Source organism: Triticum aestivum, chromosome 3B, assembly GCF_018294505.1.
Source record: "Triticum aestivum cultivar Chinese Spring chromosome 3B, IWGSC CS RefSeq v2.1, whole genome shotgun sequence".
Taxonomy (NCBI): domain Eukaryota; kingdom Viridiplantae; phylum Streptophyta; class Magnoliopsida; order Poales; family Poaceae; genus Triticum; species Triticum aestivum.
In genome coordinates this window covers 149,535,022-149,547,740 of record NC_057801.1, presented here as the reverse complement: position 1 = coordinate 149,547,740, position 12,719 = coordinate 149,535,022, and the positions used below count along the sequence as shown (strand labels likewise).

General features: G+C 44.2%; 1 protein-coding gene across 1 annotated transcript; it reads right to left on the bottom strand.

The window, feature by feature from the left end:
• Positions 1-1,515: 1,515 nt before the first annotated feature.
• LOC123069092 (protein kinase PINOID 2) lies at positions 1,516-4,604 on the bottom strand. Its single transcript, XM_044491841.1, has 3 exons — positions 3,958-4,604; positions 2,378-3,511; positions 1,516-1,785 (listed from the first exon to the last, which is right to left on the bottom strand). Exons 1-2 carry the CDS (start codon positions 4,521-4,523, stop codon positions 2,620-2,622), a joined length of 1,458 nt encoding a protein of 485 aa, XP_044347776.1. The 5' UTR covers positions 4,524-4,604; the 3' UTR covers positions 1,516-1,785; positions 2,378-2,619.
• Positions 4,605-12,719: the final 8,115 nt, after the last annotated feature.

Here is a 12,719-nt window from a genome sequence, read left to right as displayed (position 1 = left end):
ACTGTGCAACACGGAGAAATGGGTCTGGGGCTCTGGGCATGCATGTGTGGGTGAACAGTGCCGCCATGATGTCGCGATATCGGCGAGCAGATCCAGCAATCATGCAGGCCGGCCAAGGTCTCCTCTTCCGGGGCGGCGCGGACGGCGATTGGCGCCAGGCAAAGCCTGCATCGCTCTATCGATCGGCGAGGGGAGGCGAGCGACGGAGCGACTGTGCGTGTGTGTGTCAGGGCGAGGGTGAGGGTGAGTGCGCGCGATGGAAGCTGGTGGGTGGGGTGCCACTGCCGCGCACGGGTAACCGGGACAAAACGCGCGTGCGCGAGGACGCCATGAGAGCCGGCACCACCACCCCGCAGGCAGGCAGGGTCCCCGCATTGGCTGCTGCCTTCTCTCTCTGATCCTTCACTTCCCTTGGCTTGCTCACCCTGCTTGCACGGTTGCAATCTCTACGGCGACTAGCACTGAACTTTGCACTGCACCGAGGAGAGCAATGCGACGGTTCGAGAGAGTTCCTACCTTAAAATATGGTTCCTTATCTGGCCTGAGAAAAATTTTCTTCCCTATTTAACATGTAATCTAAATTTCTTTCCCAATACGACACTCTAGTACATTTTGTTCACTAACGATGTTAAAGACAGACATAAAAAGACCTTTTTACCCCTGGTGCATAAGGTGACCAAAAATCTATACATGACAATATCTACAGTTATGTTACATATTTGGTCATAACCTCCCTGTAATTTGATCCCATATCTCACAAGAGAACATACTCCCACCCCTTGGTGGGCTTGCACCCGGTAGTAGCAAACCAAGCGAAGGAGGGCATTTAAATTGTTGTGCATGCCACTAATTTATCTTTTGTGAGACGGTAAGCATCCAACTACTTGCTACTAGAATCAAGGAACCGTGCATGTAGTCCTTACTTTTCAAGCATTAGAAAATACAAGGATTATTCATTGGAAAGTATATACTTCATGTTTGAGACCAAAAGTAGTATAGTTTATACGAGGAGGAAGTTAGGCAGCGTACATATGGTTGATACAGCATATATACGTCATGTCTCCAAGAGAACTGGTAGTACATATATATATACCCGTATAGTATTCAGGATGTATACTATAATCTTGAAAGATATGCAAACGATGCAGTATTCCGTTTGTGTAATATAAAATTCCCGAAAAATTAGCCATTACGATATTTCAAGAAGTATATATTGGACGATTTTTAAGGGTATAAACTGCAAAAAAAAAACAATGCAGTATTTAGAAGGGGTATATGTTGCACCATTTTTCAAGGAGTATATACTGCATGGTATTTTTAATGGGTTTATACTGCACTCTTTAAGAAGTATATACTGCATTGTATTTTTAATGGGTATATACCACTTCAGAAAGAGTTTATATGACAACAGAAGTGGTAAATTGAACCGAAAGGCTTATACTTCCTAATGGGCGACTATCAGTCCATCCAAAATAAACATGGATACAGAGAAAAAAGTCTTAGTGAAATCTCAGGTCAACACACAGGCATTACATATCCTTCATTAAAGATGGTAGTACATTCAGTTTGACTACACATGGTAACAGAGGAAAATATACTACTACAAAACTCTTGAGTAATTCTCCTTTTTTACAGAGAGAACTGATTTTCTCTTTGATCGTCCATATGATCCATACGTTAACTGTTGCTTCCATTGACCATATTGTGGTACCCTCTTGATCAATCCATGTGATCAACAAAGTGAACAGTTTTCCAGAGTTGAAGACACTTTCACCGTGGAATGATCTGAAGCAAAACAGAGAAATCATTATTGTGCTGAATAAGTATAAGCTTGCAGTACTCCAGATAAATACGCATGTAGCCAAAATACTATTACTGGTCAATGTTATACAGTTTCTACTCATTAAGGTTAACCAGAATTTGGAATTAAATTCATAGTAACCGTGAACAGAAGAAAAATCCCCATTCTGAATGTGGATTATTTGCCTGTGGGCATATGGGCATAGAATGCATCCTCACGTTCGATTGACCCAATAAAAAATAGAAGAGAAATAGTTGCCTAGCTGTACGAGGAGGTACAACACTCTATATATATGAATTGTGTAAGATATGAGATCAAATTACAGGGGAGGTTATGATCAAATATGTAACATAACTGTAGATATTGTCATGTACAGATTTTTGGTCATCTTATGCACCAGGGGTAAAAAGGTCTTTTCACGTCTGTCTTTAATACCGTTAGTGAACAAAATGCACTAGAATGTCATATTAGGAAAGAAATTTAGACTACGTGTCAAATAGGTAAGAAAAATTTCTTTAGAACCAAATAGGGAACCACATTTTTAAGGTAGCGTCAAATAAGGAATTCTCTTGTTACCTCTGTTCTCGTCCAGTCCAACGCCGTCGACCAATCCCCGTCTCGTACCCCGCACCGGCAACCTTGTTCCTGTCCCCCACGATCACACTGCAACGAGCCACGGCGTCTCCATCTCCGGTCAGGTTCTGGTTTGGCGTATGCAAACTGTAATATTTCGTTGTGAAATCACTACCAACTTTAATTTATGAACACTGCTTAATTAACCCCATCTGCCCGTCTAGTCTAGACTACAAGGTGTCAACTCAAAAGTAGTCAAAATGGTCCTCATGTTGCTGCTTGTACGGCTCCTGCCGCTCCTTCCTGCTCATCGTCTTCGCCTTGCTCCTTGCTGCCGGCACGGGCACCTCCGGCGGCCGGACGGACCTGACGAGCGCCCAGTTCACGCCCTGGAAGAACCCGTGCCGCTTTACCTCGCCCGACCCCGTGCAGCTCCCTAGCCGCTTCCCGGGGCATTTCGCCAGGAGTCGGGCCATGAGGTCCTGCGCCCGGAGCAGCTCCTCTCGCTCCCCGCAGCTCGCCGACGCCGGGATCCGCGGGAAGGCCACTGGCCGCTTGCTGACGATGTTCGCGAGGGTCTCCTCGTTGGTCGCCCCCTTGAACGGCGTCTGGCCGTACACCATCTCGTACATGAACACCCCCAGCGTCCACCAGTCCACGGCGCTGCCGTGGCCCTGTCCGGAGATCACCTCCGGCGCCAGGTACTCGTGCGTGCCCACGAAGGACCTGGACCGGGCCGCCACAGGCTCCACCACCACCTCTGCAGGGTCAGACTCAGACGTCTGTTCGGGCTCGGAATGCTCGGCGGCGTCGGCGTCCACGGCCGCCGCACCGGGCATCGGCACCTGGCGCTTGCGTGTTACACCATTCAACAGGCATGACAGCACCGGCTGGATCGGCGGCACGCACGACGACGAGTGACCATAGGTGGAGCTCGGGTTGGCGCCGGCGCCGTCCCCTCTCGGTTGGCGGAGGAGCTTGGGGATGACGTCGTCGCACTTGAGGGAGAGGTCGAAGTCGGAGAGCATGATGTGGCCGTCGGCGCGCACCAGGACGTTCTCCGGCTTGAGGTCCCGGTACACAACCCCCATCATGTGCAGGTACTCCAGCGCCAGCACCGTCTCCGCCGCGTAGAATCTGCCGTTCATTGTTGGGCGATCGATCTCTATCAGTTCAGCCAGCGCCACACAAAGATACAGTAGATAATATGCATGTCGCCATGCATTCATGCGCAGCTCAAATCATTAGCCCAAGTGGGTTCTCAAAAGATCGGCTTAGATAAGCATGCACGGCGAGACAAAAAGTGTCTATGAAATAAAGCACCAATGCAAATGCATATGCACATTGCACATGGAAAGAAGATTACTACACTACACTAGCTCAAAGTGGTGCCATGCTTTAAAAAAAGGAGTGACACGGAGACAAAGCTTGACCCTGGAACAGAGAGAATCTCAGCTTTTCATCTCACGCGTAATCTTCAGGCCATGGGATATTCGGATCAATGTGAATGTGTGGCAAAATCAGGAAAATGGTGGTGCTTGCACAAGCACAAGCACAATGCATGCATGGAAGTTGAATGGTACCTCGCGGATGCGACGCTGAACCGGCGGCCAGGCTGGCGTTGCCGGGCGACGTGGAGGTCGCCGCCGGGGCAGAACTCCATGACGAGGCAGGCGTAGTGCGACGCCTCGAAGTCGGCGTACAGCGTGGGCAGGAAGGGGTGGTCCAGGGAGCGGAGGATCTCCCGCTCCACCTCCGCGCGCCGGAGCTTCTTGCGGAACGCCAGCGCGTCCTTGTCCACCACCTTCATGGCGTAGTAGAGGCGCCCGGACGACGACGGCCGGTGCGGCGGCTCGCGGAGCTCGCACAAGTAGACGTTTCCGAGGTCGCCGCTGCCGAGGCGCCGCACGAGGCGGAAGTGGTCCAGCCCGACGCTGCCGCCGGTGGCGGCTGCGCGGACGTGCGCGATGGCCTCCCACTCGGCATGGTTGGCTTTGTGGGGCTTGCTGTGGCGGCAGGGGGTCTCGCCGCCGCCAGAGACCGAGCTGGAGCTGCCAATGTCGCTGATCCAGCTCCGGCGGGAGCCCAGCGCCGTGAGCGACGACGGACGGCTACTGTCGTAGTCCGATTCATCTCTAACGGTAGCCATGGAAGAAGCTAGCTTGCCTCTGCCTTCCAGCACCAGCTCCCTGTGTCTATATAGGCAGGCAAGCAGCGGTGTCTGTCATGTGTGGCCAGTTGAAAAATGATTACAAAATCCACACAAGCGCTTTCAAGGATTGGAGAGCATCTAAGCCTCCGAGAGTTGATAATACCTAGGAGTAGCTTTTTCCTTTTCGCTCCACACGGATATATAGTTGCATAGATACACTGTAGGTGCCTTAATTTGTCACGATCATTTTGATGCCTAAAGTTGTAAAGTACATGAAATTCTTGTTATAACTTGTTCTAACATGCAAACACGATGAGCATCTCTAGCAGACTCCTTAAAATCGCAAACTGTAAAACTAGGATACGGGTTGAAAAAAATGCACTTTAAGGGTTCATTTTAGCTACGGCCGAACAAATACTGTAAAACTGGGATAAAGAACTCCTTCCTCAAGTCCGGCCGCTCCCGTCCCTTCTCCCAGCCGGCCGCGCCGGCCACGCCCAACCCTGCTAGCCGTGCCCCGTCGCCCGTCGGCCGCGCCCCATCGCCCGCCGGTCGCGCCCCGTCACCACGCCGACCGCGCCCAGCCTCACCGGCCACGCCCCGTCGCCTCCGCCGTCTGCGCCTTGCTCTATTACCAGCCGCGCCGGCCGAGCCGTGCCCCTTTGCCTGCCGCGTTGGGAGGATTCCGGCGGCCAGGCTGAGGCCATGGGAGGCCACAGTGATGTCGACCTTGTCCAATTCGAACCGGTGGCGATCGATTGCGGCGTCTAGCAGCCTTTTCCGGTGTACGGTGATGAATTCCGGCGAGTTTAGGGCGAATTCCGGCAAACTCCGTGGCGGAGTGTTTGCTCCGACGTGGTTTGACCGGTATACGGGGCCCCTTAGGTTCGGCCTTCCAATCTCCAAATATAAGAGTTTCGGGTGTGCATTTCGGTGGCTCTTAAAAAATTTATGGATTGAATCACTTTTACGGTTTCTGTCTGGACATTTTTTTCGACCAAAACTGTAAAACGCATAAATTATGCTGATTTGACCACTTACATAGGTTCTGCTAGAGATGCTTTACATATCAGGGTGTGCACCTTGCCCACGTGGGTGCCAGCGAGGCATTGGTTTATGCGTACTCCCTCCGTCCGCGAATAAGTGTACTTCTAGCTTTTGTCTTAAGTCAAAGCTTTAAAACTTTGATCAACTTTATAGGAAAAAGTAGCAGCATTTATAGCACTAAATTAGTATCACTAGATCCGTTTTGAAATGTACTTTCATAATATATCAATTTGATGTCATATATGTTTCTACTCTTTTGTATATAGTTGGTTAAAATTTTAAAACTTTGACTTAGGACAAAAGCTAGAAGTACACTTATTCGCGGACGGAGGGAGTAAGTGCCTGGCAGCCGGTGATGTGCTGGGTGACTTGCGCGTGAGATTATTAAAAAAAATACTCCCGCATATATACATTTATTAATTAGGTTTTAGGGGATTTATTAATTAGGTAGGAAAGCCAAACAAAAAAAACAACAAAGTCGCAGGCAGTAGTTTCCAACCTGGGACATCTCGGACGCGGGTTCTACAGCCCGCTCAAACTAACCACCAGGTGAGGCTCTCTATGAAAATTACCTCTTCAAGCGTTTCTCTCTTTTCTTTAGCGGAAAGTATTTCTCTTATTATTTGATTAAATATATGGCGTGCTTATTAAAAAATACAAGTTATTTTTTATTATTTTCATGTTTATCCTTTCCTGTTACAAAAAAGAAATGTAAGAAAGTATGACAACTGCCATAAACTTAAAAAAAGTGTTAGTTCATCTGAAAAAATGTTCAACATAGTTTTAGAAAACTCTCTGGTTTTAAAAAAATGTTAGTCATGCATTCAAAAAAATGGACAACATCTATTTCAAAAAATGTTCATCATGTATTAAAAAATTATTTGGTAAAATTATTCTTATATTTATACAAACACGTTTAACATGTTTTAGCACAATTATACAATTTGTTCTTTTACACAATGATTTTAGTACACACTGAAAGGGTTTTGAAAATATAATGTTGTCGATTTTTTGATAATTATGAATCCTAAAAATACAAAGAAGATACACAAAGATTGTAAGTGTTGGTGGTCTTGAAATAAGATACAAAAAATAACAATATTTCATAATATACACTGAACTATTTAAATCCACATAAATTTTTGGAAAGTTAATGTTTACCCCTTCAAACTACACAATAATGGAAAATAAAATAAAGTTTTAAAATAGACAATAATCGCATATTGATAATTATTGAATTATTATATGAGAAAATTTATATATCATAAAAACTAAACAGTAACTTGTACAAAAAAAAGTAAATATCGTACAACGAAATTGTAGAGCAATAGGCAGAAAATCTATATAAGTTTCCAGCGAACAGTTTTATCCAAAGTACCGTTCAGCCAGTTGGCTCACGTGCAGGCAATTTAACCCGCAGGTATTGTGCTCGGTACCCGTCGAATGGTTTGTTTTGTTTTTCTTATGTTTATAATCATTAGTCAATGTGTACATGCAATGCACGTTAATTTGGAAGTATATTAAGTGCATGCGGATATTAAGTATGCAGATATTAAGTAGGATATTATTTGCGTGTTTTTATGTGATTAACACTATATTTCGCATGAAATTAACTGCACGCTAAATGTGTTGAGCGCTCGACATTGAAGCAGTCTAGATCGTTGGATTGATATGATTTGATGGCCGAGATTAATTGGATCTGCCTTTTGGGGTCTTTTTATATTGGTATAGATTAACTGCACGCTAAATGTGTTGAGCGCTCGATATTGAAGCAATCTAGATCGTTGGATTGATATGATTTGATGACCGAGATTAATTGGATCTGTCTCTTTGGGTCTTTTTATATTGGTATAGATATAGATACTGACATGTGGGATCCATGTTTGGCTTTTCTATGTAGTTAATAAAATATGCCGGGTTTTCTTGAAAAAAATATCATGCACAAGTCACCCAGCTTCTCGTTGACCGCTACCAATGACGTGCGGGCCAACGCCTAGCTGGCATGCCATGCGGATATGGCGTACACCGAGATACGTATGAAGGCACCATATTTGCATGATAAGACAAGTTATAGAACTAGTTTTTTGTATTTTACAATTTTAGGCATCAAAGTGATCGCATTGAACAAGTTAAGGCACCTGCGGTGTATTTAACTCAACCAAAATATCTAATGAATATTTTAGACATGGCAAATCAAACTTTTTTCATGGCAACATATGTTTGACGAGAATGGCAAGTTTAGTTGGCAAGTATGGCAAATCCGCGTTGGTTCATTTCTTGTCAGAAAATTGCCGTGCTTACAAACTAAATTTAACATACTCGCGCCAACATTAAATGCCATGAAAAACGGCTGATTTGCTATGCCTAAAAATCTGATGTTGTTTTTTTAGCATTTCCGTAATTATATGCATCAGTCATCCTAAAAGCTGTATGCAGCAATCATCACATCAGTAGATTAAGGCTAGCCAGTTGTCTTTGAAAAGAGGCTAGCTAGTTGGAAACTACGCTCCCTTACCAGTTTTACGTTCCCCCCTCTGATGAGGACATCCCAAAAAATGGGCACCACACCACCAATCATCAATGGTCCAATCACAAAAAGTCGCTCAATGCAAATACATGATCAGGTGAACACTAACTTAAGTCTATCATTTGACCTTGAAAACATGGTTGTGCTTTTATCTCCTTTGTTGTTAGTTGAACTCAGGTGTGATATCGAAGAAGGCCAAACACATTTCAGTCCATACAAAATAATGTTTTATGGCGAAGAAACAAAGTTAGGAATCCATGAAGAAATGAGTTGTCTGATGAAGAAACATTGTTCCTATTCCGACGAAACAATGTTTTGCACGAGTTTGGATATCCCAACTTGCGAAAGGTTCCCAGAACTCGAGTTTGCTGCTGAAGGAAACATTGTTCGAATCCAGTGAACAATGTTTGGTCGGGAACTGCCAACCACCTCCAACGAGAGTTTTCCAGAAGCTACCTCACTAAGTCTCGAAGCCATTTAGTCAAACCAAAGCTGGTTCTCTTTGACATCTATCTAGGGGGTTGTCCTGATTATAAATAGGCTAGTTCTTCCCTTCTTTGAGGACTTTTGCTGTTTCTATCAAAGACCAAAGACATAGACTCCTCATGAGATTGGAGAGCTCTTGTTATCCTTATTCTCGTGATTCCTTGAGAAATTGCTCCTAATTCGTGCTCCACGACTAGATCGTGTTGTGTGGGTTAGAGTTCGTGGTTTCCCTTGCGGATTGCACCTATCCCGTGCTCCACGACTTGAGCGTGGTTGTGTGGGGTAGTATTGCGGGTTGTGGATCGGCGAATGTTCGGATTGCAAGCTTCGGTGAGCATCCTCCTCGTCGGGTCATAATCTCTTATTTTCCATTTTTTGGCTGCTTGCAGCTAGTTTATCCCCATCCATTTATCGATCCTATGCCGTGAAAATCGGACCTCCCCTTGAACACCCTCTTCTACGAAGACGGTGTCGCATCATCTGGTATTCAGAGCAAGGTTTACACGGTAGGATCATATCTTTGTTGCTAGATCTATCCTTTTAAGTTTGGTTTTCCCCATCCTAGAGTCCAAAGCCAAAAAGCCACAAAAAAATCCAAGCCTTTGTTTGCTGAGATCTGGTTGTTTGCTTTCCTCTTTGTGTTTGCACCAAATTCTATCCAAAGTTGCTGCTGTTTTTCTTTGAGTCTTGTTGTTGGATCTATTGTATTGCAAAAAAAGCAAAAAAAAGAGAGGAAAAAAGAGTGAAAAAAGAGAGCAAAAAAAAGAGAAGAGGAAGTGTGCAATCATATTCAGTTTGGTGAGAAATTTCAGAAGTTGAAGTGGCAAGTGTTGCAGCTCAAACATGGTGCAAGGATTTACAAATTTTTCTTGTTCATTTGGTTCGCATCGATTGGATCTCAGCACTAGCCCTTCTCTTTTTACCCCACCTAGATCCACCTAGAAACCGTCAACTTCCTTCCTTTCATTCGCCCGTCCACTCCTGTTTTGCTACCACCGCACAACCGCCAAGGAATCATTAGAATTTGGGTAAGCAAGAAGGTGAGATGAGTGTTTTCCACATATATTTTTCTTATGTCCACTTGTTTCCAAGAGTTAACATGACATGATCCAACTCGAGTGTACATGGACATCAACGTGTGGATGATGATCTCCCAAAAACTCGCTCAACACCTTGTGAAATGATTGAGGAGAGTATAACTTCAGCTATGCGAAGGATGTTCGGAGGCCGCCTTCCTATCCGGGTAATGGGGATCAACATCAACACAGCCCTGCTGCCTCGTTGGCTGCCGACAACCGACGATGTCAAGGGAACGAGGATCGCCACGATGGTCGTGGAAGAGCGGCAGGAGCTGCTGCCCACGGCGCCCCTGCTGTTGGTGCTGAACGGAAGCGTGGCGACTTTGCCCCCCCCCTCCCCCGTGAGGGTGGGCTGCATGGAGGAGAAGCTCACGGGCGAGGCCACAATACGACTCTAACATATCTATAATTTTTGATTGTTCAATGCTATTATATTATCCATCTTGGATGTTTTATATGCATTTATATGCTATTTTATATGATTTTTGGGACTAACCTATTAACCTAGAGCCCAGTGCCACTTTCTATTTTTTCCTTGATTTTTGAGTTCTACAGAAAAGGAATATCATACGGAGTCCAAATGACCTGAAAATTTATGGCGATTTTTTATGGACTAGAAGAAGCCCCCGAAGCAAAAGAGTTGGGCCAGAAGAGCCATGAGGTCTCCACAAGGGTGGAGGGTGCGCCACCTGTCTTGTCATAGCCTCGTGGACCCCCTTCACTTGTTCTCGACGCCAAAAATTCCTATAAAAATAGAAACCCCCAGAAATAAACCTAGATCGGGAGTTCCGCCGCCGCAATCCTCTGTATCCATGGAAACCCAATCGACACCCTGTTCCGGCACCCTGCCGGAGTGGGAAACCATCACCAGTGGCCATCTTCATCATTCTGGCGCTCTCCATTTCAAGGAGGGAGTAGTTCACCCTCGGGGTTGAGGGTATGTACCAGTAGCTATGTGTTTGATCTCTCTCTCTCTCTCTCCCTCTCCCTCCCTCTCTCTCTCTCCCTCTCTCCCTCTCTCTCGTGTTCTTGATTTGGCATGGTCTTGATGTACCCCGAGCTTTGTTAATATAGTCGGATTCTATGGTGTTTCTCCTCCTCTATCTCCTTGTGATGAATTGAGTCTTTTCCTTTGAGGTTTTATTATGTCGGATTGAATCTTTGGTTGTGAGAGCACTTGATGTTTGTCTTGCGATGGGACATCCGTGGTGACAATGGGATGTTCTATTGATCCACTAGATGTATGTTTTGGTTATCAACTTGCAGATTCCCGTGGTGACATTGGGGTAATCTATGCATAGGGGTTGATGCACGTTTTCATATTCCTTTCTCCGGTAGAAATCTCGGAATGCTCATGCAGTTCTTTGTGTTGGATTGAATATTATGAATCTGAAGTTGTTTGATCATATCGTATAATTGACCCACAGATACTTGTGGTGACATTGGAGTATCTAGGTGACATTAGGGCTGATTGATGTGTGTCATATGGTGTTAATTTACTACGAACTCTAGGGTTGTTTCTGACACTTATAGGAATAGCTCAATGTATTGATCAGAAAGAATAACTTTGAGGTGATTTCGTACCCTACAAGCAATTTCATCTTATGTTCTCCGCGATAGGAACTTTGGAGTGATTCTTTGTTGCACGTTGAGGGATTGTCATATGATCTAATTATCTTATCATTGTTGAGAGAACTTGCACTAGTGAAAGTATGAACCCTAGGCCTTGTTTTCAAGCATTGCAATACCGTTTTCGCTCACTTTTGTTACTTGCTACCTTGCTGTTTTTATATTTTCATATTATAAAAACCCTTATCTACTATCCATATTATGCTTGCATCACCATCTCTTCGCCGAACTAGTGCACCTATACAATTTACCATTGTATTGGGTGTGTTGGGGAAACAAGAGACTCTTTGTTATTTGGTTGCAGGGTTGTTTGAGGGAGACCATCTTCATCCTACGCCTCTCATGGATTGATAAACCTTAGGCCATCCACTTAAGGGAAATTTTCTACTATCCTACAACACTCTGCGCTTGGAGGCCCAACACGAGTCTACAAGAAGAAGGTTGCGTAGTAGACATCAAGCTCTTTTCTGGCGCCATTGCTGGGGAGGTGAGTGCTTGAAGGTATATCTTTAGATCTTGCAATTGAATCTTTTAGTTTTTTGTTTTATCACTAGTTTAGTCTATAAAAGAAAACCACAAAAAATGGAATTGAGGTTGCCTCATATGCTTCATCTATATCATGTCTTTCTTGAAAATGATGGATCGGAAAATTGTGCCAAAGTGTTAGAAGAAGAATGCATTAAAATGTTTGGAACTAAATCTTTGAATGATGAGCATGATCGCAATGTTGTTAGTATGAATTCTTTGAATATCCATGATGATAATGATATGCAAAGCCACAAGCTTGGGGATGCTATGTTTGATGAATATGATCTTTTTAGTCCCCCAAGTTTTGATGAGGAAATTTATTATGATGAAAGCACGCCTCCTACCTATGATGATTTTATTGATGAAAGTGGGTTTGGAAGAGTGTCAACTTTAGGAAGTAGTGATCCCACTATTTTGGAGGGTGTTGAATCTTATTGTGATAATTATGAAAGTGGATTTGGAGAGGTCATGACTTTATTTAGTGATGAATCCACTATTTCAGAAGAGGTTCCAATTAATTATGAGAACAAAGTTGCTATCTATGATGATTATTGTGATGACATGTATGCTATAAATAATTATTATAACCATGAAACTTGTCATCTTGATTTTAATTTTCAATTGGATTATGCCTCACATGATAGTTATTTTGTTGAGTTTGCTCCCACTACTCATGAGAATAAATTTGCTTATGTGGAGACTAGTAAAATTTATATGCATGTAGATCATGAAAAGAGTGCTTTATGTGATGGTTATATTGTTGAATTAATTCATGATGATACTGAAAATTATTATGAGAGAGGAATATATGCTTGTAGGAATTGCAATAATATCAAGTTTCGTCTCTATGTGTAAATCTTGAAGTTTTGCTTGTTTTGTCTTCCTATGCTAGTTGAC

Coding starts and splice junctions, on each gene's coding strand:
- LOC123069092 (XM_044491841.1), bottom strand. CDS start 4,523: ATGGCTACCGTTAGAGATGAATCGGACTACGACAGTAGCCGTCCGTCG. Junction 3,512..3,957: donor TTCAGCGTCGCATCCGCGAG/GTACCATTCAAC, acceptor AATGAACGGCAG/ATTCTACGCGGCGGAGACGG.